We start from the raw sequence: 26,635 nt of genomic DNA, 5'->3' as shown, positions 1-26,635 counted from the left end.
CTGTGCTGTGCAAATAGCCTTGTATTACAGCCCATAAACTGCCTTTCCTGGAGGAACCAGTTTTCAGACCGTGCACAAGCTCCTTCAAAGCAAAAGTTCTATAGATGCTTTCAAATTAAGCTATTAATTTTTTTAACCTTTGATTATATATGTTATAAATTGTATATATATATGTTTATACATATGTATCTAATATTTATATTTTACCTCTATGTAAATAACACAGATTATGTATTTTAGCTACCTCTAAAAATATTTTTAAAATACCTTCAGTGTTCTAGAATAATGAGAGGGAATGTCCATTTCCTTTTCTGCAAAGAAGAGATTTCATCTTTGAAGTCCATATTTAACAGGGAATTCTGCTGCAACACTCCAGAAAAGCAAAAGAAGGGTTTTGCATATTCTACTTGGTGCTGGTTTCTTCTGGATTAAAATTGCAGAACTGTTGATATTTTTTTTTACCCCTGTGCTTATCAATTTACTACTGCTACAGCTGCAGAAAGATTTCTATGTGTTTCTATGTGTTGCTTAACTTCACAAGTCCTGTAAGATAGGTGAAAGTCCAGTTAAATGGTGATCAGCAGTTGCCCTTACATTGTGTGTCATTTGCTGATGGTACTTAAAATTTCCCAAGGTGTTCACATGGATCTGATGGGCTCCCAGCCAGAGAAGATATGGAACTGGAACTGAGCCGAAGCATTAGCTTGCTTTTATCTTTTCCCCACAAAGAGCCCAGACTGACATTGCTACAGATACAATTACAAAACATGAGGCTTGCTATGTTTATCTTCAAAGAACTCAGTCTTCAGTGTTTCTGGAACCAAGCTGAAAGGGAATTTGCCATCTGAGAGCACATATGTAGCCTGACGTGTCTCAATGCAAGATACCTTTTCCTGCAAAAGATCTATGTACTACACAGAAATCCCACTTCTCAGTCCTAAAGTGACTTATTCTATGCTTGTTTCCTGCTTACTCATAGCTGCTTTCAAAAATAAAATAATAATAAAAACAGGATATAGATGATTTATGGTTGGGCAATGCCTCTTCCTCACCTCTAAAAAAATGTTAGGAACAAAGATTTCAAAAAAAAAAAAAAAAAGCTGGTTTAGTAACTTCAAATACCATACACATATGGAAATCATAGTCTTTTCTGTATGTTAGGGCTCATATCAGTTTGCTGTGTGAGAGGGCCATCAACTTTTGGACTCTTGCAATAAAAGCTAATCAGTGCTGATACCACAGCTCATATTAATGATTGCTGAGAAGTTAGCACATTTGAGAAGTTTAAACCTTTTCCACTGTTGGAAAGCAAGGACTCTAGACTAAAACAACATTGTAGTTCACCTGGATGCCTTCAGGCTGATAAAGTAACACATTAATAGGAAATCCAAGTTCCCATACTGCAAGTCTACCTTCATTCCCTGTGAGGGCTGGAGGGGAACAATTTCATCACTTCACTTGGCCTTTGCAAGTACCTGATTATTTTTTGCAACCAAACCCGAATCTGTATATTTATTGTCAAATAATATTCAAGATTATAATCTTATTTACAACACCAAGCTCCTCATTGCTTGTCGTAATGAAGCTTGTTAGTCTGCAGCAGCTACAGTGCAGTCTCTGCCCCCCTTAAGCTTTTTCACTTTTTTCAGAAATAAAGTCATCGCTTTTTCCCACATTCAGCCAACAAGCACTGAAGACAAAAGAGGAAGATAATCTGGAAGAATATTTATCAACTTAAATTATTAATTGTTTTGGCACATGCTCTACCTACACTTGAAATAATAACTTTTATAGCATTGTTCACCTCAAAGTAAGAAGATGTTTTTGTTACCAATATTTGTTAGTAGATTCATTTTGTGCTACAGATTAGGCAGTCACTGACTTCAACAAAGGCAATAGTTTAAGTGCTGGTTGTGACCTCCCATAAAAATGCTGACAAGAATCTTGAAATTGTGGCAGACCTTCTTTTCTCTGCCTTGTGTCATCAAGAAGAGTCAGCAGTACCTGGTGGGGTACAGCAGCCTGCTGGCATTCATATCCACCCCTTATCAAGTAGATTAGTCAAATGAGTTAATTAAAATGTAAGAAGTAAGAAAAGGTAAGAAGAACATGTAAGATCATGTTCCTAAGAAGGTAAAGAGTTGGAAGTATAAGCTGTGCTCTGTGTCTCAGCATTCAAAATAATATAAACAAAAACACACCAACATTTTTTGAAAATAAATTTAATTTTATCAGTTAGAAATACTATCCCCAATGGACCACTCTCCCACAAAGGTAGAGCTTAAGGAACAGAGTTCACATTTTTTTAATTAATAAGTGGCTAAATAATTTCAGTATTAGACTCAGATTCTGGTCAATTGTAGTTAAAGGCGACTCAATGCCTGGTAATCAGAAAAGCAAAAAGATTAATTTTATATTGTCAGTTAATTTTTGGACCACTGATATGAGCATAGAAATGAACTTGAATCAAAGTAAATGGACAAAAAATATAAATCAGCACATGATCTTCAACAGTTCCACAGATTCCAACAGTTACTTTTTTAATACTTCCCACTGCATGACTTTTGCATTGTCATCCTAGAGTAAGTCAATCCAAACACCATATGAACAGAGTAATAAAGAACTGTTTTCTTTAATGGGGCAAGTGCCCTGTTTCCTGACAGACAGGACCATTCAACATTGTAAACACACCTGATAACACAATCCCCAAAATGTCGTTCACTTTATGGTTCAGGCTGTTATATTTATGGTTACCATATCATTTCCCTGCCCTGACTAGAAGCAGGCTTGTACCTGGACGTTTCTGCTCAATGCTGTTTGGATTAGGATGCCATTTTACGGATCATGTAGTTCAGAATGCCCCCATTGTGGAAGTAAGTGAGCTCCACATCCGTGTCAAACCTCATGATGGCATGGAAGGTCTTTCCAGTATCCAGCTGTTGGAGATAAAGAAGTAATTTAAGCAGCAGAACCTTCCACATGCTATAGGACACAGAAATAAAATAGGGATTATTACGACATTTTGCAATGTTAAGGAAGATTAAAAGAGAAAACTGCTTAAGTGAACAGCAGGGTTTCGCTACTATAGTATGCCATGTGAGATCACTGCTAGTTGATTCAGAAGAAGGTGGCCTGAAATAGAATATACCAAGCACGGTATGGAACATCCTTGCATTCTACCTGCTGCTCCTACTAGAATTATTGTTGCTCTAAGCACAAAAGCTTACTGCACTTTTAAGTGATTATTCTAATTCTCCGCTTTCTTCTACAAAGCCATTTTTCTGAACCAATATTCACTTTATTACCTCTCTTTAGAGGTTAGTGTTTGGAATTAAGAAAAACAAAGACAAATGTGTGAAGTAAATAAGTAGTAAATCACTATTTTGCTAAAAAAATTGCCATAGTCACGTATTTGTAGATGAGTGCACAATGTCTATTTGTGCCCAATATGCTGAAGAACTCACTGGATCTCTACTTGCCCCACTCCAAGGCATAACATAAATTCCTGTTTTTCAAAACTTCCCTAAGCAGACCACCTGCACTGAATAAATGCACAGTAAGGACCGCACTGTTTTGCTAAATGCAGTAGAAAGGCTGACTTGAAGGCCGCTAAATAAGCCAGTTTTATGGGAGCTATAATCAAAAATAAATCAGTTCCATTGTACATGCTGATAGTTTTCAAAAAAGGGGTTTGACATTAGTTCACACAGTGGAATGTGTTATTTTCTGTCAGTTTGTCAGGATTAAGACACAGTGAATTTATTTAATGTCTCCAGTTTAGTTGCAACTGTGCTATAGAAAGAAATAATGGATCCAGAAAAATGTGCACTGGATACAGAAGCACTGATCAAAAATACAGAAGCCTTTTCTGCTGAATTTTGGGTATGATGCTTTTATCCCACTGTAAGAGAATTCTATTAAAATGACTAAGCTTCTCCTCATCTCAAACCTTTTTCTTCATCTCACGTGAGAGAAGCTTCCCGCAAACAGTTCAGGATACATTCCTAAAACATATTCTTTGAAGAAACAGTTATTTGGAATAGAGATTCAGTAAATCCCGCCCCTCGGTGTCCCACTTACCTTGATCTGGACGTTCATCTGTGGTTTGAGTTTCTCAGGAATGATAATTGTGTAGCGTTCACGCCCAGTGAGGCCTAGGGTCCCTGCGTCCTGGCCAGGTAAATACTGCAGAGGAATCACTCCCATGCCCACCAGGTTACTGCGATGAATCCTCTCGTAGCTTTCAGCAAGCACTGCCTTCACTCCCTGTGAAATACACAACAGAAACCACTGGCTGCATGGTTCAGGATAGTCTTTCTGTGATCAGAGAAGGGAAAAAATCTGAATTTCCACGGTCCTCTCCCCCTATCCTGGAGGGACAGCAGACTGTCCAGGATAACCTGATTGTGTCATCTTTCAAACACATTTAAGGAAGCCTAATTGTCAAAAGATTTCATGTGTTTTCTCTGCAATCCATCATCCTTTAGTGAGTCTTAAGTAAAAAACCATTTGTCACTTCTGCAACTCTTGCTGCCACCTCTTTGATGGAGTTGGTACTGCCTTCACTGTTGCCTATACTATGTACCCTAGTATAGTTAAGTGATGTTTACATGTTAATACAGTTTTAAAAAATCAACATAAAAAAAAAGAATTTAGAGAAGTATAAATCTAAAAGTTTGCTTAAAAATAAACTACTGCATTAAAATTTCCACATTGAAAAAGTGTGAATCAGAGCTCTAAAAGGCAGGTAAGTAGTGTAGGACAGAATGAAGAACAAACAGATTTCCAACTGAAGCTGAATTTCCATTAGGATCCTCTCACAATACTGGTAAGAATCCTTTAAAACTGTAGATCATGGTGAAAACTGCTAAATTTCATATCCACTGATATTATTCTTCATGTACTCTTTATAGTTTCATTAGTAAGTGAGTTTAAGGCAGCAGCTGAAGGTCCAACCAAAGTTCACTGCATTGTGAGAGGCAAAAGTATTAAAAGGCCTGTCCTTTCTGGTGAAGTCTTATTGATTGTTAGCTGGAGACAGTTTCCTGCCTAAACAGGATCTGTTAATATTTAAATAGCTTTTGCAATTCTCCTGGAGCTTTTAGACCCAGATGTTATTTCAAAATAGATCCTGCTGTCAAGGAGTTCTGCTTTGCATGGACATCCACCGTTTATTCAGAGATCCCCTCGTTCACAGATCTCACATCTCTTCCGCTGCTAACAATTCTCCCAGTGAGCTGCTAAGCACAGCCTGCCCATAACCTCCTATTTGATTATGTGCAAGGAAGGTCCCAGTCTTGCTATTGTATCTTTAAAACATAACTCTGACAGGAATGAAACTCAGCTATGTCACCCTACCTGGCAAATGAACACGTTCTGTTAAATATTGCCCTCTTTGTTGTTTAACATGGTCACCCACCAAAAGGAATGGTCCTTTGGCAGCCCAGTCTCTGGAACTTCCTGCACCGTACTCCTTCCCAGCCAGCACGATCAGAGGATGGCCAGCCTGCTTGTATCTTTCTGCAGCATCAAACACATCAAGCTGGAACGAAAATGCCAAATGCTTTATGTATTTTGAGGGTATGGAAATACATTTCTGAGGACAAGGAGAAAGTGTCCTCCCACAAAGAGCTGAAGCCCACACTTGCTTCAAGATGAATTTTGAAGGTATTCATCATATGACACTGATTTCTAGCTTGGCCTCATTTCCTAAGCAAATCTACACTTCTAACTATCACTTCTACAACAATTACACTCTCTAGAGACATGTGTGATAGCACCACATTACACAGGTAGGTATGACCTACAGCTTTAATTCAGCAGAGTTCCTGTCACTTTATCAGCTTTACTTAAAAGGGACTTGAGTAACAACCTAAGCTGTAAGAGAGACAGCCAGGGCTAATCCATTGTCAGTGAGCCTAAGTTCAGAGCAGCATCTGTACTTACAGTTTCCCCAGAAGGGAAATGGACAGTCTGGGGTCCCTGCTTATCAATAAACTTGTTCACCAAGCGAATGTTTGCAAATGTTCCTCTGGCCATGACAGCATCATTCCCTCTGCGGGAGCCATAGGAATTGAATTCTCGAGGAGTCAAGCTTTTAAGGGAAAATAAAAAAGAATAAAAGGTCACTGATGTTATTTTAGACTGAAATGCTGCAAAAATAAATATATAAAATCAAAGAGCTGGTGCCTCTGATGCAACAGCCAGCTGTGCTTTTAACTTGTTTCTAAAATACTTGGCAGCCAAGCACATGGCTCCCATTGTGACAACTAATGTCAGTAACACACAGGTATCCAAATCTTCTACTATTCAACTTCTTTTCTTACATTTTTAAAATAAAGAGAAAGTGTGTGGGGGAGTGGGGAGCAGGTGCCTACTGAAGCCTGAAACACAGAAAGCAACTGCCAAAATATTCTCAACATTTGCCCAGTCTGACAGAATCGGACAGTGATGCAAGAATGTGTTGTGTAAAGGAAAAGCAAAAAGCCATGTTACGTCGGAAGAAGCAAAATAAATCCTTACAGGCAAGTGAATATTCTCCTAATTATTTATATTATCACAGCATCTAGAACAAATGGAGATACCATCATCCTAAACATCTAAAAGGCAAAAAGGGAGGCCCTGATGCAAGTTACAATTAAAAAAAAAAAAGTTAATTTGGGTCTAGAGATAGAAGAACGAGTGGATACTCTAGGTTCGTAATCTACAGATAAAAAGTAGAAGAATGTGTCAGAGAACTGTTTGCACTGGGCTATATCCAGAGGGCAATTCTGACATAAAACATTTGTTTTGTAACATGTGGGATTATTTAGATTTCAAAGGGTCTGACAAGAGTTGATCAAACAGACGTAAGCAGCTAGCAGTCAGATGATTACGCTCTTTGAGTCAATTTAATCTCCAGAATTATCTCCAGAACCATTTTATTTTTCAAATAGCTGTACTGTATTTCAAAACATCAGTGAAACTGCAGAAAGTGCTAAACCAGAGACTGCGTTGTCATGTTACATCTAAAGACAGAGTAGGGAGACACAGCAAATCTGCATCTTGCCTTAACATCCACCTAGTGTTGTTAACCTGACAGATTGTCCTTAGCAAGAATTTCAGAATCAGCAGTTGTTTAACAGTTGTTTAGCTCATCCTGATCTAGATCACTGAAATGGTTTCATGTGCAAGAAGTCAGTATAAAAACTCTTTTTTTTTGTTGCATTAAGTACGATGATAATTTCATTTTTCACTTCAACAGGGGGAAATAATATAACATAACAACAGGGAGACAGGTATAATAGACCTGCACACTCTTTGGAAATTACCAGAATCAATGAAAGCTGATGAAAGAGAAGTATTAGAAATATTTTTCTTTTTTTGGGTGTTCTCCAGGAATGATCCAAGATACACAAACATATGTGAGCACAGTAGATCTGTAAGCTAATAACATGATCGGGGCTTAATTTCTCTTCCAAATTTGTAAGAAGAGGAGAACTAAAAAAAGGAAAGAAAAAGGTGCCTACCCTCTGCTGGTCAAATAACGGGCTGCAGGACTATTCCTTGCTATATTCCCAGCTGGAGATATGTGGTCAGTTGTCACAGAATCCCCAAAATTCAGCAGGACATAAGCTTCTTCTATTGATTTGGGCGTCTGAAGAGCCAAGGTCTAACCAATACAAGTGCAAAGAAAATCATTAAAATGTGACACAGAGTTCCTTTTCCTTAATTGAAAGTGTAGGACACACATCAGTATGTAGCAAAATAAAGCCTCCATTCTTTTGCAAGTTAGCAGAAAGTTTTAAGAAAATTAACCCTCTTAAAAATTAAATACTAAACAAACTCTGTCATCCAGGATGTGCATGCATATATAAAAGAGATTAAAAAAAAAAAAGTTGGCCAAGGTTTTCCATGATATATGGATGAAAAGGCAGAAAGTTCGGAATAGGACTTGCATATGCATAGGCAAGAATAGGCATATGCATGAATCAAAATCTGCATTTTATTTGCTGAAATAGCAATCTGAATTGTTAAAGAAATAATGTAGGCAGACCTGAGGCTTACATTTCTTTTGCTTTTTCCCTTACTCGCTTTCTCACTATCTAAAAGTATTCTACCTTATAAAGGAAAAGAGAATTTTAAGTACTAGAAATAGAAAATAAGTAATAGAAAATCCTCAGTATTTTCAGATTCCTTATGCAGTATTACAGTACATACAGTGGGTGTGACGTAACATTTGAGAACCAAGGCCTGTATAGCCTAGGATAATCTCCATGCTGGGTGCTCTCAGGTCCTTCTGAGTCGCTTTACATCATTTCAATATGGATCAAGGTCCTATTACGCAGCTTAGCCTGCCTCTGAGTGAAAAGCATGCACCTACCAGACCATCAAAGAAAGGTGGAGACTTGATGTATGTTGACTTGGGATTCCAAGTATACAGTTTGTCTGAAGGAGCATCTAAGGCATTCCAAGATTTATTTACTGTCTGAAAAACATACAAAAACATCCTATAGTTTTGTAAAATTACAAATCTGACTTCAGTTAAATCTGTTTTTAAGGCATAAGGTTTTTAAGACTTTCTTATGACAACATACAAGGTGTTTTTATATAACTCTACCTTTTAAAAGCAAGAGTGAGGAACTAAACAAACACCATTACTTCATTACTAAAAATAGTTTCTCATCCACTTTCTGACTATTATCTGTATCATGCACATAGATAATACTTTGCAACTCTCCAATGCTTTTATCAGTAATCTTAAGAAGCTTCACGTAAACCTCAAACACATTTCATTTCACTACTGAGGAACAAGCCATTATCAAACACAAGTCTTCCTCTTTTTTATGTTAATGCTTAAAGTAGTGGAAGTAAAATTTATGCCATCGAGGAAAAAACAAAGAATCCATGTATTCCTTACATTAAGGAAATAATCAAGAACACTTTTCAGAATGAAATCTACTATGAGAATCAATTAATTAAAAACAAGTCATTTATAAAAGCATCTCTTGAAGAACTCTCTTAAATGCCACAGCAAAGCAAAACTTATGAAAGGGTCCATTTCATTATCAAGATCACCTTATTTTACACTTTTAGAGTAGCACAGCACGACTTCAACTCAACTATTGTACTGAGGATTAATTCACCTCTATTTTTTGGTAGACTTCCTTGAACATCCCAGGAATAACAAACTGATGCTCAACAGCCTGTATCTCGCTTCGGGTTGGCCAGATGTCTTTAAGGAAGATCTTTTTCCCCGATGCATTTATTCCTGTAGGAAATGGCACTGTTATGTTTCTTGTACAAACATTCCAGGGTGGGTAGGGAAGAAGGGGTGTACATAGGTAGTATACTTCAGAAGTGTGAGCCTCCTAGTCTGACCAGAGCTTGTAAGATGCCCTTTATTTCACTTACAAGGGTCTGACAGAGGGAGCCTCATGGACTTGACCCCTATACATGTGCGTTCTTTTATAATTTCCATTACAGAGAATGACTCAGTCTGGAAAAGATCTTCGAGCGTGTTTAATCCACCTCCCTGCTCAAAGACAGCCATATTATTCAAGCTGCTTATGAGATACTCTCTATGTCTGGATTGCAGTAAGATGATCCTGCAGAATCGGAGTATCTGTCAAATGTGGCTTTTCCTTTCCTTCATCATACAGACTCTGCTGTTGTTCTGTTAGTTAACAGTATCATTCTCTGTATCTAGATGTACTCATCCATTTGAAGCCTCTCCCTAGGACCAGTGCTTCTGAGGGGATTAATTCCAACCAGTTTTGGCTATCCCCAAAACGTCTTACCCAGAGGCTCTTTCTCAAAGTCGATCCGGACGGTCCCTGCAATCGCATAGGCTATGACCAGCGGTGGGGATGCCAGGTAGTTAGCACGGGTATTGGGATGAACACGCCCTTCAAAATTCCTGTTTCCAGACAAAACACCCACAGCAACAAGGTCGCCCTAGGAGAGAGGATTTGAGACAAAAGATTCTGTAGTGTTTGCAGGCTTCCTGCAGCCATTATGCCCACATAGTTGTCTCACGCTGCGACAGAAATGACTGGACAGTCACAGAACTGTTTCCTTCCAAATGACCCCAAAACATATCACACAGAAAATCAAAGATAGGTTGAATTTACTTTCCAAACAATGAGAACGGATAATTCATTGTAACACACCTCAGGACAGCACGAGACAGAACAGCTTTCCTAAATAAACTGCAGGGGAAAGGCTGCTTGATACATACCTTCGTGATGGCCTCAACAACAGACTCTGGTAGGGGCCCACTATTGCCGATACAGGTCATGCACCCATAGCCCACCACATCAAACCTAGACAGAGCAGAAAAAAATATGCACCAGTGAACAAAACTGTTCTCAAGCATGAAGTTTAAATCCTTAGCACTTGGTTAGAATTAATTTTAGAAGATAAGATACATTGCTTTAACAAATTAAATAGTACTGAAAACAGCATTTTTAACAATAATCAATTTTTATCATGCCAGTGACTTTCCATGTGCACTGAAAAAAGACGTAGGAAATGTGTCCTCTAGCAACACAAAAGACAATATACTGTCATTATTTTAAAGCTACTGCTCTTGAAAAATAAACTGTTTTCCTGCTTAAGAGCATAAGTCTCCAAGAAACTATAGCAAGCAACACACTCCTTGTGTATGTTGGCACAAAGTCAGGCAACACAACAGCATTATGTTAACTCATGCACGATTACGCCATATGATTACGTGCTACATCTTTTAAACGGCATAGAGAAATAATTATTTTATTGCCACACTCGTCGTTAATGTTTGTAATTAAGCAGCCCTGAGCCAACAGTAAGAAAAGATCCCTTACCCTAATTGAGAGAGGTAATGCATAACTCCACTCTCCCTCAGATAGTAAGTGACAACTCCGCTTCCTGGAGACAAGCTAGTTTTAATGTATGGCTTCACTGTCAGACCAGCTTCAACGGCCTTCTTAGCAAGCAATCCTGAAAAATGCAGAGGAAAGCTGAAGTGCTTCATGGAGGTAAGACCATTTGGTGGAACAACGCGTCAACAGGAGTGCTATAAAAAAACAGTGATGAAAACGGGCTCCATTTCCTGCAGGGAAAAACAGACAATCACACCAATCCACTTGAAGCCAGAGAAACTGACTTGAGATCAAGGGCTCTGCTGAACTTTAGGCTCAGTGTGCAATTTCCACCCTACTGGAAAGTCACAGAAAATGACATTAGTTAAGATACACCTATGCCTCACCAGCATGTAGAGAGATTCAAAATTCAGTAAATGGTTAAATAAAAGCTACTTGTATAGACTAACGTCTTGCAGAAAAATGCAACAAAGAATTGTTAATTTTCTACTTATGAGTTTGGCAACCCAAAGCTGAACTTACTGTTCTCAAAGCAGATGATTTTGATAATATTGATTCTCGCCACTTATCACAAACAAGCTAACTCACAATCTGTGCCTTGTTGCAAGAACGTTATATTACCACTCCTAGATTTGTGTCTCCTGTATAGGGATATTTAATGGAAGGGATGTGCTACCAGAAACACATTTGTCCCAAACCTGTTCTTTTTAAATGAATTGCACATAAATGTTGTAGCCTTCCTTCAGAAATGAAATCCTCCCCACGGCTTTGCCAGCATGAACATAAAACATGCAGCAGCTTTGCTAACTACGCAGTATTTCCTATTCCCACGCCCCATTTTCTCTCTCACATTTCCACTTGGATAAGCAAATATAGCTCAACTTCACTATGGAAAGTGATCTCCAACAGGAAGGTATCACCAAAACCAGTTTTGTTTTTAACAGCTCTTGTGCAGTTCTGTTACCCATCATTTGGTGCACAGGTTGCATTGTTTCAAACAACCATTTGTATTTGGGATTGCCTTTAGCTGAGGGAATAATTTTTTCCCTGTCCTCCTTTGGCAGCCAGTTCAGAAGCACCCATTAATCTGCAGATAGAGACTCTTCAGACTGCTGTGCAGTTTCATTTGCATCTGCAGAGTCTTCTGCACATTAAACTCTTAGAACTATTAACCTAAGCAGACGAAAACATCAGCATCCCCATCACCCAACAGGAGAGAGTTTAAAAATTACTCTCAGGCTGGCAGCCAAGCACATGAGGCAAGTATATCCTTAGTAGGTAGAAAATCTATGGGATACACCAAACTAGAGCTAAGAAAGCAAGACAGCAAGAGAAGAGGTAAACTGCCAGCACTGAAGGGTGACCAAAGGTTCTCACTGAAGAAAAAGTAACAAATATAATGTAGCCAAACTAAACTCAAGGCGACTAGTATCTGGGGAAGTCCACAAAACAAGATTTTCCCTTTACCGTACAGGAGCTCTAGGGCCAGATTAAGCGACCTCAACCAGTAGGTCACACTTCCATGTGAAAAGGACCTGCCTACGACACACATCCCTTCCTACATTTGTGGAAGATAAATCTGCATCCTGTAGGAAGGCCTAATGCACTAGTGATCATGCAGTGACAAGTAACATCCGAGAAAAATTTGAGGAGGAAGATAGGGAAAAAAAAATATATGTAAGCATGCTACAAGCAATTAGGATAGGGAGCTAAACTGGGATGCTGCACATGTAGCCCTTTATGCTAGTTCTCTTCATGAGAATCATAAGAGAAGAAATTTTCAGCCCAGACTGGTCAGGATAAAAAGAAACAACTCCAGCCCATCATCTGCTTTTAATGACCAGAAATGTCTTGCAACCAACTCAGACAACCCTGTCATGTGGTATTTGAATGGTGAGTCACAAAAATCCATGTTCAACCGCTTCTTGGATTCTTGCATTTATAAATGACAAGGGTCAAAGATAAGCAAAGACACAGAACACAATTTCCCTCATGTTCAGACCCCTCTGACAGCTCAGTAGACCTCCTAGTGCCTTTTGGTCCTCTGGTGACAGATTAAAGCACTTACGGAAGTAAAAACACAGTTTACTCTTCTTCACTATCCCTCTGACTTTCAATAGCCTCTCCCTCAGCTACACTCATAGAAGACCTGTGCATTTGAATAAGGGCTAGAGGCTCTGGTTATTTCAGGTACAGTTTATTCTGTGGAGAAAACAGGACAGGAGAACTATGTTTTCTTCAGTCCACATTGCCAGGTATTGAACAAAATACTATTTCCAGAATTCCTTTTGTTGGCTTGAGGGACTAAGGTCAGTTCTAACATGAAATCAGAATGACAAAAACAGTACTGTGCATTCAGAATTATACCAGTGTTCTGTTTGCCTTTATAATACATAACCAGAGTCACAGAGAATTGTCTGCAAGTTAAAGTGAGCAAACTCACCTGCTCCCAACATAACTGAGGGGTTACTGGTGTTGGTACAGCTCGTAATGGCAGCAATCACTACTGAACCATGAACAAGCTCAAAGTCGCAGCCTTCAAAAGTAAATTTGACTTTGCTGTTGTGAAAGTCAGGGGCAATCTGGAATCCCTTGAATCCTTGCTGTAAGGATCAAAAGAGCGTGGTTAATACAAATATTTTGATTGGGAACTGATATGGGCTGCACTCCTGGCCAGCCCAAGTGATGGAAAAAAATTATTTCTATAGGGTCCCTCCCATTCTTTATCAGTAACAGGGAAGGCTTTACAGTATGTGTATTTTTTCCTGCACAAACATATCCTTCCTTGCCTGCTCAGACACAGCTTTCCTCCATCTGCCCTAGATAACTGTCCAGGCACTGGACAGCAAAGCCTACCCAGAAGGACGACATCTTAGCTGCACAATCTAGATTTCAGCCACAGTACTTGAGATTTGCATGCAAGTAGTGAATATTAAACGGCTGAAAACAATGCTATTAGCTGACTTGAGAGGCAAAAACTGAGAGCTGGAGAAAACAAACAAACAAACAAACAAAAAAAAATCAAGAAAGAACTGTTCCCAGTATGAAATATTAAGTTTGTATATGTGAAAGGGTAAGCTACACTCATGGAGTTTGCAAACTCTAACAAATTAAGAAAATTTGAAATTGCTGTGGCTTAGTTTTCTTGCTGCATGTCAGTGGAGTTTTCACATGTGCTGCATTCTAACAGGGCAGTTTTCCACTTTAAATAAAGATTCAATCTGATTTTGGAAACATAATTGTTTGGGTCTAGACTTTCTAATTCTAATCAAAATCTTTTTTTTTTTTTTTTCTCTCTTACAATTTTTCCATGGCATGATGTAAAAGAAAAATACTTCATTCTTAGAATGTCTGTTATGGCATCTTCACGAGCAACATTAAATAGACACGGGGACGCAAGCAGTTTTGAACGATCTGTCTTGAATGCACAACTACATTGTGCAGCCCAGTGCATAGGGCACTTGGAAGTCTGGTTAAGCAATGGGTAGTTAACACAGAGTTCAGTGCAGGAGCTACTTCGTCCAGTCTATAAACAATACACAAGTTGATCAGTTTAGAAACCCCTACCATATGTTGCTAGGCCTCAGATAGCTTCGGACTGGTCTAAATCTGAAAGAACTACTACTTCAGCCAGACAAACACTCCTTCATGTGAAAACACACCACCCTAATTTTAAACGACTCGTGTTTCTGATGCCATTTTCTAAACTGTACTCAAACAGCAGCCCAACAACCCCATCTGATTCTTCAACGAATAAACAAACAGCACGCTACTGAACTCCAGAATGTAGGCTTATAGAGACAAGACAGCTTCTGGAAGCATGCATTGGTTTATAGGACCCAGTGTCCCTAGTCCCTACCTTGGCTCCCAGACAAGTCTCAAAGTCCTTCTTCATATCTGAAACTGCAACTTTGTCCTGAGGCCTTTTTGGTCCACTGCAACAAGGCACAACAGTATGGAGGTCCAACTCAACCACCTGTTCAGTAAGAGGAACAAGAAAGGCTTCAGCACAGCATGGCAAGATAAAGTCAGCAAAACACAGGTATGCGTAATCGCCCACTGCTCAGTCAAGGCTTCTCTGCAGAAGTTTTCAGAGAACACATGTGAGGACAGCAAGATCAGAAGAGAAAGAATGGTTCTACATTCAGGCCCTGCTAATTCCTGGGTATTGCTCTTGAAATTACCCTGGTTACTGAATATGGGAAGGAAGCGTCTAGAAATGTAAATAGTTTTGAGAATTATGCCCTTTCAGATGCTAGTAGCAAGACACTTTCCAGAAAACAGTGATATGAAGAAACTCTGGTACAGACAGAAACTAGACCAGACTATTTTTGCTTTGGGAAAAACATTCAGAGCCTATAACAAAACATTATAGATTACCATATTTTCCTATTCCCCACCCATGTTTCAACATCCTTTTGACTGTGTGCTTCATCTTCCCATATTTATAAAGTATTCAGACAATCATGAAACTCTTACGATAAGTTGCAAGATAAAACTCTTCTGGTTGAAAAAAATGAAACAGTTCTTGAGTTTCCAGGTCACAGTGACCTTGATTTTCTTGGTCAGAAAACAGCTTGCGTGGTCTGCAATTACCACACACAGCTTCTCAGTGAAACATATGCAGTGAAATAATTTGCTGAGCATAAGAAGGACACAGCCGAGGCACAGCTCGAGACCACATCCACACTACACTCACAGGCTGTGCTTGTGATTGGAGCGGAGCTCCCAACTACATGGATCCTCCATGAACCAGGACAAATATGCACTACCTGGAGCTGAGTTGTGAGTCCATCTTTCCCTATGCCCAAGTTTCACACCTGGAAGACTAGCTGACTTGTTCCACTGAGCAAGTGTCTAAGCAAAACAGCTCAGATGAAGGCAAATGTGTGGAAGGTTACAAAGCCCCTTAACCATTTTCTGGTTTATGTGAATAACAGACAACAGTAATATGGAAGGATAGGAAGGCACAAAGAAGCCTGAAGAGGACATGATTTCTAACCTGTGTGAAGTCTGGATCCTGAGCAGAGTTCTTAAAATCTCTCAGCATTCCCACAGCCTCAAGATATTTTCTTGTGCATGTAATCTTCTCTTTATCACGGCCTAAAGGTCAGACACAGAAAAAAAAAAAAAAAGAAAAAGGCAAATGAAAATACGGAACTACAATTGAGTGAGAGAAAGAAAAAACACACATCTCTATTTAACACTGTTCACACTGTGAACTGCACCAAAAGATTCTTTCAATTCTGGATACTCATTAGCAGCAAAGTACAACAGAGTGACGGAGCAGCTTTAGTGACTTTTGGAGAAGAAGAACTTAGGTTCTTACTTTTGCAATCAGGACAAAACAGGTGCAAGCAGGGCTAGAGTAGGGCCAGAGCCCTGGCCATGTTTGCCAGGAAACAGCTTTAATTTGTCTCTTCCTAAACAGGAACCCTGAAATCAAGAAAGCCTGAACAGGCAATCACAGATAAAAAGTACAGAAGCACAGAAGGCGCTCAACCCTGTTGTTAAGTATGTCATGTAGACTCAGGGGTCCCAGCCTTTAATTGCATCCTCAAGTCATGATCTCCCCTCCCATTTACCTGTCTGCATTAGGTACCCAATGCTAATGTCATCCACTGGGAAGAAGGCAGCCGTTGCTCCATATTCTGGACACATGTTGGCAATGGTGGCTCGGTCAGCAATTGACAGCTGGGCTACACCAGGACCAAAAAACTCCACAAATTTACCCACAACTCCAACTTGACGAAGGTGCTATTATTAAAAAAAAAAAAAGGCGTAATCTAAGGTAATTTGAAACCAGGAAGATGTGGTACACATGAAATTCCACAGCTGAAACAAAGAACTGTAAGTCTATAATAATAAGATATAATATAGTAATGTATTCATTTTAAACTTGCTCTTTTTCTCATTTAAACTAGATTCTATCTTAGAACAACTGCACTTTTCTCAGTGAGGCTAAGGACAGGAGAAGAGTACAGTCTTCTGCCAGTAAACCAGGATGATGCATTTTGATTTTGGATGAATTCAAGAAGTTTGGCTTTCTCCTTCTGCAGATTCTGTAAAAAGCCAGTGTCCCATGATGAACACATATATCCAATTTCTGAGCTCCAGCTCATTATTAGATGCTGACTAGTACCACTCAATTCAGTCACAAGTTACAGAGTGAATAAATACACTACAAATCGTTTTTCTTTTGAGATGGTAGAGAAACAAGAACAACCTTTTATAGGCACTGTTTTTCTCAAACAGGTCAGTCCATAGGTTTAGAACAGCCCGTGAAATCCCATCTCTCTGTTTCATTTCATCTTTCATTTCATCTGCTTTTGAGAATCAGATTTGGATAGAAATTTTGCAGATAGCTTTGGAAAGTTAATTCAACTCACATGGAGTGACAAAGTTTAAAAAAATATTTTTAAAAAAGAAAAAATAAATGGAAAAAGAGATGGTGCTTTTAAGTGTGCAATACAGTGTCTTTGTCTTATACATGCATAGCTTCCTGCACTAATGATCTAACAGCCAACTCAAATTACCTTGGTAATGGTGAGCACTATGTCTGTGGATGTTACCAGTGGCTGAGGGCTTCCCAGCAGTTTATAGCCAACCACCTCAGGCAGCACCATGCTGATCGGCTGGCCCAACATCACTGCTTCTGCTTCAATGCCACCAACACCTGCATGCAACAACATTACACAAACACACTATTTAAAAAGATAGTGTTGTGTCAAAAATAAACCTATGAAATGCAACTACTGAGCAGATGATTTAAGTTGTGAAAGGGGAGAGAAGGCAGACAATAAGAGGGCTGAGTCCTGCGCTGAGAAGCATTTGTCATCTTGCTTCAGCAATGTCAGGCTTTTTTATTTCTTTCTGTTTCACACTTCAATCCTTGTTCCTCAACCAACTGATGGGATATTATGTAAATCTTAGTAACCCACTCTGAAGAAATTTGACTTTTACGATAATAGATGTAAAAAATCTATAAAATGTCATAAACATGCAAATAATCAACAAGGAACAATAACACTAGCATGACATGGAGCAGTGTATAAAATGTATGCAGAACATGATTATGGGTTATAATACAGAAACTACAAAGTCATTTTAAAAAAATGAAAGATTCTGTAAGTAAACAGTTATGGATAGCTCTAAAGAATGCTAACAGGAAAGTTACTTGTTAAGACAGAACTATCTTCCTTAAGTATATTAACTTTCAACAGTTTTTTGCCACGTGCAGGTAAGAACCTCTAGGTAAACATACCTTCAATGTCAGAGCAATACAACTCAGGTGTTTACCCCACCTTAGTAATTTAATAACATAAAATATTAGGATGTCATAATCATACTCAATCTAAAAAAGCATTGTGTTTCCAACAAAATGACGCTCAAATAGCTGTTTTCCAACTTACAGCCCATAGAAAGTCCCACTCATCTTTACCTTGCACCTCTTAAACCTCCTTCACATTTTGTTTAGCTTAACTAGCAACCGATCTAGCACAAGTATCTTTTACTACAGTAGTATCTAAATATGAGGGCCCCATGTGCAAGGGCAACCAAACGTGGAATAAGAGAGACAACTCCTGTCTCACAGATCTCAGGTCTTCAAAAAATGAACCAGTGTATATATGGATGACTAAGTCTGCAGAAATTCTTCTAGCTTTCATAGAAAGTTTCTATCAGTATTGCTACAATAGTATGATAAAAAGGTAGCACAAACAATGTCCTATTTGCATCACCTGTGCTACTCAGAACCTGATAAGCATCTTTGTGAGTGATTAACATAATCGCTTTAAGGTCACTGAAAGTCTTCTGTATTTGTACAGTAGATATTTCAATTGGGCTGCTATCACCACACAATAGAAAGACAAGAGGTGCACCTGAAGTTTTCCCTGCTGTGTGTAGGATGAGTGTGATGCTTCCAATTCATTATCTATTTATTTAGTCAACATTTCAAACATTGCAATTTAAAAAAAAAAAAACCCTGCTAATTTCAGTCACTTGTATTCCATTCCATTGACTATTAGTATTAGTCCATATTCCATACTGTTGTTCTACACAATCTCCTCCCTGGCCATAATAAACCCATACAGAGCCTACACCGAGCATCTTCCACCTAGCAGTGCCTTTGCAGTACTTAATAACAAGTAGCACTTGGAAAAAAGCTAAGTGTATTAGGAACAAATGGTTGTTTGGTGATGCTTCAACTTCCTTGCCCTCCCAAACGACTAAAGGGTTTCCAAAAATTTAATAGCTTTCCTTCCCTTTTTCCTTGTGATTTAAGTGCAAAACAGAAGATAATTTTTAAAAAATGAAAAAAACAGCACCAGAAGTGTTTTTTATAATCTGAGGATGTTATCAGAATGTGAAGCTAAACCATAAAATCTTAAATAACTGTAAGTTGCTTATATTAGGGGCAAATTTGAAACACAGCCTCTTATCAGCGCACAGGTTATTTATGATAAGCTAGTGCACTTACCCCAGCCAAGCACTCCCAAGCCATCTATCATGGTGGTGTGCGAGTCTGTGCCTACCACGCTGTCTGGATAATAGTAACCATCCTGATCAAATACCACTCTTGCTAAGTACTCCAAGTTTACTTGGTGGATGATCCCAGAGCCTGGTGGAATAATCCTCATGTTTTGGAAAGCCTGGGAGCCCCACTGAAATGGAAGGAAGTACAGACAAAAGTTTTCAATGTACACAAGTACTGGAAGAACATTTGTTCACACTTGTCAACACAAATAGGATTAATTCTCTCAATACCTTTAAGAACTCAAATCTTTCTTTGTTTCTTTCAAATTCCAGGTCCTGATTCTTCTGCAAGCTGTCTGACCTGTAAGTGGAAATAATCAGCTGCCATAACCAAAAGTCTCCATCTGCAATCTGAAGACAATCTAATACACTGAAGGAATAAAAGAAGCGGTAGTTGTTAAAGATAATGATGATCAATCTTATTGGCTTTACTAACGCCACAGGCAGCTGATGAAAAGGATTTCAGAAGTCTTATGGATAATACCTCCAGTCTGATCCAACCCTGAGTACTAATCTGAACTTTACGAGCAGTGAACCTGAAATCTGTAGTTTGGGAAAAGCTGGACTATATGTTACAGCAGTGAGAAGTTTGCCGCACCTAAATGAGAAGAACTAGCACAGCAATAAAGGGAAGCAGAATCTAACCACCCTGCAACTTTGGTTAAATAGGGACTATCACAGATCAGTGACTACACACTGTTGTCTGAAGTCCCTGTGTTTCATCACAGAGTTAACAAACATTTCACTAGTGTCAGCTACTTATCCTTCAACTTAATCAACTTAAGCCTGAGCACTAACAAAAAAAAACCTCAGGTTCAAGGCCGGCCAAGGTTCTCTCCATATGCACATGACCCTAATAAAAATAAAACATGGTTAAGACAAAAACAAAGAAAAACAAACAAACAAACACGCAAAACACTTATTAACAAACAAACAAACAAAGTAAAGTCTTGGATAGTACTTGGATAGCATGAAATAAGTGTTATTAAAATACTTAGAGAAAGAATCAAAATAGTTGATTTTGTCCTAAAGACTTAGTCATATCTTATTCATAAAGAAATAGACTGTTTCCTAACGATTTAAAAAACTACGCAGATGCAAATTAAAAATATAAAAGTTAGCTCTCTAGTTTAATACTAATGTTAGAATTGCCATTACCCTACCATTACCTGATTACTGTGTCTGCTTCTAAATTCCTCAGTGTTAAAGAATAGCTATTGCATTTCTACAAAATAGTTAAAGGGAGTATATTTTCAACGGCTACATAAGTCAAAATTTTGCCCCTCCATCTCTCCCACCGAGTGTGATGGGCATCAGTGAGAATTTGTACCCATATAAGTCTACAGTTCTCATACAAGAAACATATAAGTTCTGAAAAAAGAAATTGCACAATTTGTTTGGAAGAATAGCCTGGTAGGCCCATATGTAGCTACTAGCCAGGGTAGTTTCACCCTTATGTGAGGCTCTGGTATTCTAGTGTGGGCCTGCTGAGTACATGCTGAGGATGAAATAGCACTGTTTCTTTACAAAACTTAAAAGGACCCATACTAATCAGTGTCCATTTCTCTATGGAGGCAATAAACCAGCAAACAGATTCTCACAGCTGGGCTAATGCTGCTCAGTCTTTTCTTAAATAAATAAAGAAGAAATGACCTGACCTTTCCAGAAAACTCCACGGGGTCAAAAAAAAAGGGGCATGTGGAAAAAAGCTATTTCTGTGCAACTCATAATAATGTAGTTTTATTATGGAAACTTATAATCATCACAGGTTTGAACTGAACCTCTTCCAATTAAAATTTAGTCCAGGCTCATGTTGCTGAGAGACGTGCTAGGGAAAGATCAGAATTTCCACAACTACTTCCCAGCAACTGATACAACAGCCTAACTTAATCAGTTCCTAAGGTTTTTAAGAACATCACAAATGGAACTACTATCTTCATTGCCAGCAACTGGATCCAGCTTCCTAACTAATGTTAAGAGTTAACAGTCACTTTATATTCTTACCCTCTGTTAAAGTCAACCTGGATGGAGTGATCTATTACTAGATCAGCAGGACAGATGGGGTTGATTTTTTCAGGATCTCCACCAAGTTTCTTCACAGCATCACGCATTGCAGCAAAGTCAACCACAGCTGGTACTCCACTAAAATAGAAAAGATATGGGTAAGCTGAAAAAGTTTGGGAAAAAAAAACAATACAAGAAAACAAACACAACCCAGATCCTGATGCAGAGACCTTCTGTTACAATCGGAACAAGTTGCAGCCTTATCCCCAGGCGGGTGATCACTATTTTATTCTACTGTAGAGAGAGCCCTTGGGAAGGCAAAGTCAGAAGAATAGGAAGAACTGAACTGCATCTGTACCCAGAGCATTGTCAGAACAAAATAATAAAAGTTACAGAATCAGTTTAAAATGCTTGACTGGGAATCGGGAAACTAAGATATAGTCAGCATTCCTGTGGGACCTTGAACTGATTTCTTCTCTTTTGCTCTTCTCTTCCCAGTCTGTAAAACAGACTTATTTTCATTCTTGTTTTATTTTGTTGGCTGATTTTAAGACAAGGACCAACTCTTTCTAGGTTTTCGAAGTATAGGAGAATCCTCTCCCTAATCAGGGCTGTTTGGTACCTTCCATGCTTGAAGTGAAACTGGCAGGGCAAGTCATCAGACCAAGGATGTGAATATACCAAACATGTGAACAGAGAACCAATCTGCAAGATAACCATACATACACAAATTGATTCAATTGCCCTAACGGATGTCCAGTTGAACATAAAAAGACAGAAATAAGAAAGTGTTCAACTTATTTTTACCAACAGATTCTCATACGTACCTCTTATGAAACACCTCAAATCACACAACACAGTCAAGATGTTCTTAGGTCTTTGGCTAAAATTCCTATTTTTACCTTCTCAATGTGTTCTTGTGACAACCCTGCACACCCCTGAAGTTGGAGTGACACATAAACAAGCTAACAGGCCTCTTCATCTCTGAATTTGAATGTCTCATTCACCCCAAAACACTTCTAAACCCTTAATTTAGGCTGTCCTTCCTCAGTGAGGTGGGTGAATTTTACATGAGGGTAAATAAAGGCACATGAAATGTGGGGATTCTATTCCCCACAGCCAACTTATATCAGGTCATAAATCAAGCATAGAATAGCAATCGGAAATTCTGGCACTTCAATGCCCATCCTAAATGGAAGAATTTTTTTTAATATCTATTTTAACAAGGCTTCTGGTGTTTCTCAGGACATACTGATGTTTCTAAAGAGGTAGCTAATACTACTCCCATGCAGAAGGTATTTCAATACATTTGAGAAACCACATCAACATGCTTGATTTTACTGGCTCAGGGTAAGAGCTTCCATGTGATGTGTTTGTGAGAATTTCGTATCACCCTGTATCCCAGAGCACTAAGTTTCTGTAAGAGCAGCTCGAACCAGTAAAAGTTTGTTTTCAACTCCTGTCTGCAATGAAGCTTGTAAAAATCTAGCCAGAACAATGCAGGAAAGAAAAAAGAAAAGGCTTTGCAATTATTCCATAATTTTAGGCTGAATTTCTGATTGTTTACAAAAACAGCCCCAAAAGGTCCATATGATCCAATGTTGACTTAAAAGAAGCTAACTATGACTAAAACAAACATGAGAATGATTGATAAACTAATCTTTAGTGGAGTACTTCACTTTTCCAGGACATACATTTATCAGTGAAAGCAGCAGATGTTATGATGCTATTTTAACATAGTAGATTTAAAGGGGGGAAAAAGTTACTTTTTCCGGCTTACAAATTATATACAATTGAAAAGAAATAGAGAAAAATCCATTTATATTCTTAGAAGAATTCAGGATAATCACAGAATGGTCAAAGCTAGGAAAATCCTTAGTTCTAATCCTGGTCTTGTAATTTTTGCGAATCTTCTGGAAAGTTGCCAAGAGTTGCATTTTCCAACAAGCTCCCGCTCAGGAGAGTGTGCAGGAACTTGCTTTTTTCATAAATACAGCTCACCTGCAAGTTTATAGGCAAACTTTTAGCAGTGGTCTAGAGGCAAGAAAGGAGAGAAGCAAGAAAAGCAAGAAAATTTGGTTTGAAGTTGGCTTTGTCTGTGATTCAAATTTTAAAATATTAACTTTTAAATGTTTAAATGTTAAATGTTCTAAGACACAGAATCAACTGATCGTTTAGCAGTACAAGAAGATCTCAATTTTTGCTGTATAGGCTTAAGGTGCAAAGAACAATGGACTTGCAAGTCAGATGCTATATTAAGAACAGTTAGGAGTTAATGCTCTACCTGAAAATTGACTTTCTTCTAACAGGGACTATTACATGCTGACACTTATAGATTTACAGCACTGCAATAAAGGAGACCATTTTAAAAAATCCTTTATGTAGGGATCTCTACTGGTATTTCTGCAAAATAGTAGGCATTCACTTTTTTTTATATAGAAGTAGAGAAGTATGAAATAAAATATCCGGAAAGATACTGATTCCTAAGAGCTGTAAGTGAGAACAGTAATAAGTCTAAAGTTGAAAGCAAGAGCCTGCGAATCTAGGAATCCAACGGGGGTGTGGGAAAGAACCTCTTAATATTGAATTTCCTCAGTTGAATCCAAACTGATTCATCTCATTTTCTCTTTTTTTTTTTTTTTTTTTTTGAAGAGTTCCATAAAGATATTTATTTCTCCATCTCAGAAGCACTTTATCTAGTGCTTTTATATAACCTTTTGCCTCTCCACATGCTGTCAACATGACATCCAGGGAGAATGAAAAAGCCTGCTCAAAGACTTCCCTTGTTCTTCCTTCCCCCCAACTTCCACCCAGATCTGAGAACTGCTGCACATTCATCACCCCTCCTCATCCCAGGCTGTGTAATCCTGCTAGTCAGCAACCCCTGCCTCTCAGTTTTGGAGAGCATCAGACTCACGTGAAGTCTTGCAGAATAACTCGTGCAGGCTTAAATGGCACCTCAACATTCTTGTGTTGCACCACTTTCCAGTTGAGAATATTCTCAACGTCTTCCTTTTTCACCAGAAAATCATCACAGTTACGGATTGCCGCTTCCAAGAGAACTCGAATAGAAAACGGCAGACGAGCTGCATGGGAAAGAGGCAAGAAGCAAATTCTGTTTTTTACCATAGAGTGCATTCCCATATGTCAACAAGTGCAGAATTCTACTCCCAATATGTTGTCTTCATTTTATTTTACCCTCACTCTTGCCACTGTACTCATCACTAAAAATGCACTAGGAAAGCACAAACAGTTTTCTACCTGGCATGTTGGGATGGCATGTTCAGCACAAACAGTTTTCTACCTGGCATGTTCAGCCAATCTCTTCCTGGGATGGAGAATGAAACCCACCTGCATCAAGAGTGTGCATCTCAGTCTCCTCCTACTTCAAGACAGATATATTTATACTTGATAAAAAGTAACACTAGAGTAGTCTTGACACATCTCTACCGGGAGAAAGGTACATGAAGGAAAACAAAAGATGCTCTCTCCTTTCTCTCTTTGTTTAGCAGGTTTTGACTTATTTTCAGAATAGTTCAAATGAAAAACGTAGTGAAAAGGTTGCCAAAACTTTCCACTCAGGGACCCAAGGCACAGAGATCACTGAATCATAGCAGGAGCTCACTAGCAGGATCGTAAAAACAGCACACCATTGAGCACTGCACTGTGCTGTAGAAAATACATCACATAGCATTGAATACACATGTTGTTTTAAAAAGAATAGAGAGAAAACCTCCTGTTTCAGGACACACATACTATGTCAACTTTTACCGTTTTATCTGCCACTGAGTTATTGCATTTCTGTGCTGGAGAGTGAGAATTGTTACCCTTTTCCTCTAGAGGATGTGGAGCTTATCACTCTTGGGATTCTGGAACAGATCACCTGGTAATAACACACATATATCTGTTTATGAAGACTCCTCCTCGCTTTTCAGAGACCATATCTGGCATTAATTGATTTCCGGTCTACATACTCTGAGTTTGCAATGGATATGCACTGCTGACATTCAGAGAAAGTGTTCCTCCTTTTGCTGCTTTGGTTCCTGTATTCCCCTTAACCAAGCACTTCCTCTTTGAGGCAACAAAAAAAAAAAAAAAAAAAGATACAAGATTTTTACAAGTGTCACAAAAAGGATGCCTGGGAATACTCAGGAAGTTTCTGAGAAAAAAAGCTTCCTCCGAAAAGGATTCTTCTAGTCTCCTCTTACTTTTCTTTTCAAAGCTGATCAGCCTTTCTGGATTAAGTCAGTTATGTCAATGATAGGTCCTTTCCTGCCTATCACAGCAGAAAGGCAGCTGTGAGATGCCGTATTCATTTAATGCTTTCATTAGTTTTCCCTGTACCCATTTAGAATATCCACTCTAAATTTCTACACTTAAATTTTACTACAACTTCTTTTTCAAGAACTACAAGTAGCATTCATCACTACAGTGTCTCTTCCAGTGCTGTTTAGCATCAATGATAACCAACAACCCTAAGCCCACGCAGGTGCCTGTTTCAGTGCATTGCTTTCTCATGTTGCAAACATACCATATCTTGCATCTCCCAGTTTGTTTAGATTGAAGAACTTCTTCAGAGGCTGTTTGGGGTCCAGTGGCTCCACAATCCCTACAAACGGGTTGCTCATGGTTAAAGAGCCTGGTAAACACAAAAGATAAATCATTGTTATTTTCACAACATCATTTATAACTGTCCCGCATGCAAAGCCTACATCAGACAGAAAGAAACTGCATAGACCATATCAGTCATATCATCTCCCTTACAATTTGTTTGCAAAACATTCCCAGAGATAGAAGGCCTGGAGGAAGACAAGTGCATTTTGAATCATGTAGATACAACACATGGTTTATAAAGAAAGTTCAATGTCTGCAGTGAGTCTGCACTATTACCTATGTTATGCTGCTTCTAGGTAGCCTCTGTGATTTAGGAACTACTATAAGTGTATGACACTATTTCTTATGTAGCCATTCAAAATTAAGCGGGAAAAAAAAAATCAATCAAACAGTAAGTATGATGGCTTGACAAAGAAAGTTGTAAGACTACAAGCCTTGACTGATCATCTGAGAAACAGGAAGTCCTCTGCACTTCAGAAATATTTGTTAGGACTCTCTAGAGCAAAATGAAAACTTACCACACAATTAACTCTTCTTGAGGTCTTCAAAGTGTGTTTGTGTGTGTTTGTCCCAGTGCTTTAGTAGGTAAAGAATTCCATTATGACCTAACACTTTTCAGCTTCATTTATACAAGTAAGCTG

At 38.6% G+C, this 26,635-nt stretch overlaps 1 protein-coding gene across 1 annotated transcript; it reads right to left on the bottom strand.

Moving 5' to 3' along the window:
* Positions 1-2,456: 2,456 nt before the first annotated feature.
* On the bottom strand, positions 2,457-26,019 carry ACO1 (aconitase 1). Its single transcript, XM_088527911.1, has 20 exons — positions 25,912-26,019; positions 24,298-24,466; positions 21,381-21,518; positions 19,608-19,677; positions 19,321-19,504; positions 17,378-17,517; positions 16,427-16,598; positions 15,844-15,944; positions 14,701-14,817; positions 13,285-13,444; positions 10,824-10,959; positions 10,220-10,304; positions 9,780-9,936; positions 9,126-9,250; positions 8,363-8,467; positions 7,509-7,651; positions 5,947-6,094; positions 5,420-5,542; positions 4,081-4,266; positions 2,457-2,936 (listed from the first exon to the last, which is right to left on the bottom strand). Exons 1-20 carry the CDS (start codon positions 26,006-26,008, stop codon positions 2,823-2,825), a joined length of 2,670 nt encoding a protein of 889 aa, XP_088384037.1. The 5' UTR covers positions 26,009-26,019; the 3' UTR covers positions 2,457-2,822.
* Positions 26,020-26,635: the final 616 nt, after the last annotated feature.

This window comes from Tinamus guttatus, unplaced genomic scaffold (assembly GCF_059628265.1).
Source record: "Tinamus guttatus ecotype Peru unplaced genomic scaffold, ASM5962826v1 Tinamus_guttatus_pri_ptg000295l, whole genome shotgun sequence".
In the NCBI taxonomy this organism is placed as follows: Eukaryota; Metazoa; Chordata; class Aves; order Tinamiformes; family Tinamidae; genus Tinamus; species Tinamus guttatus.
Note: the sequence above shows the minus strand (reverse complement) of the source record. Positions and strands in the feature narration are given on the sequence as shown.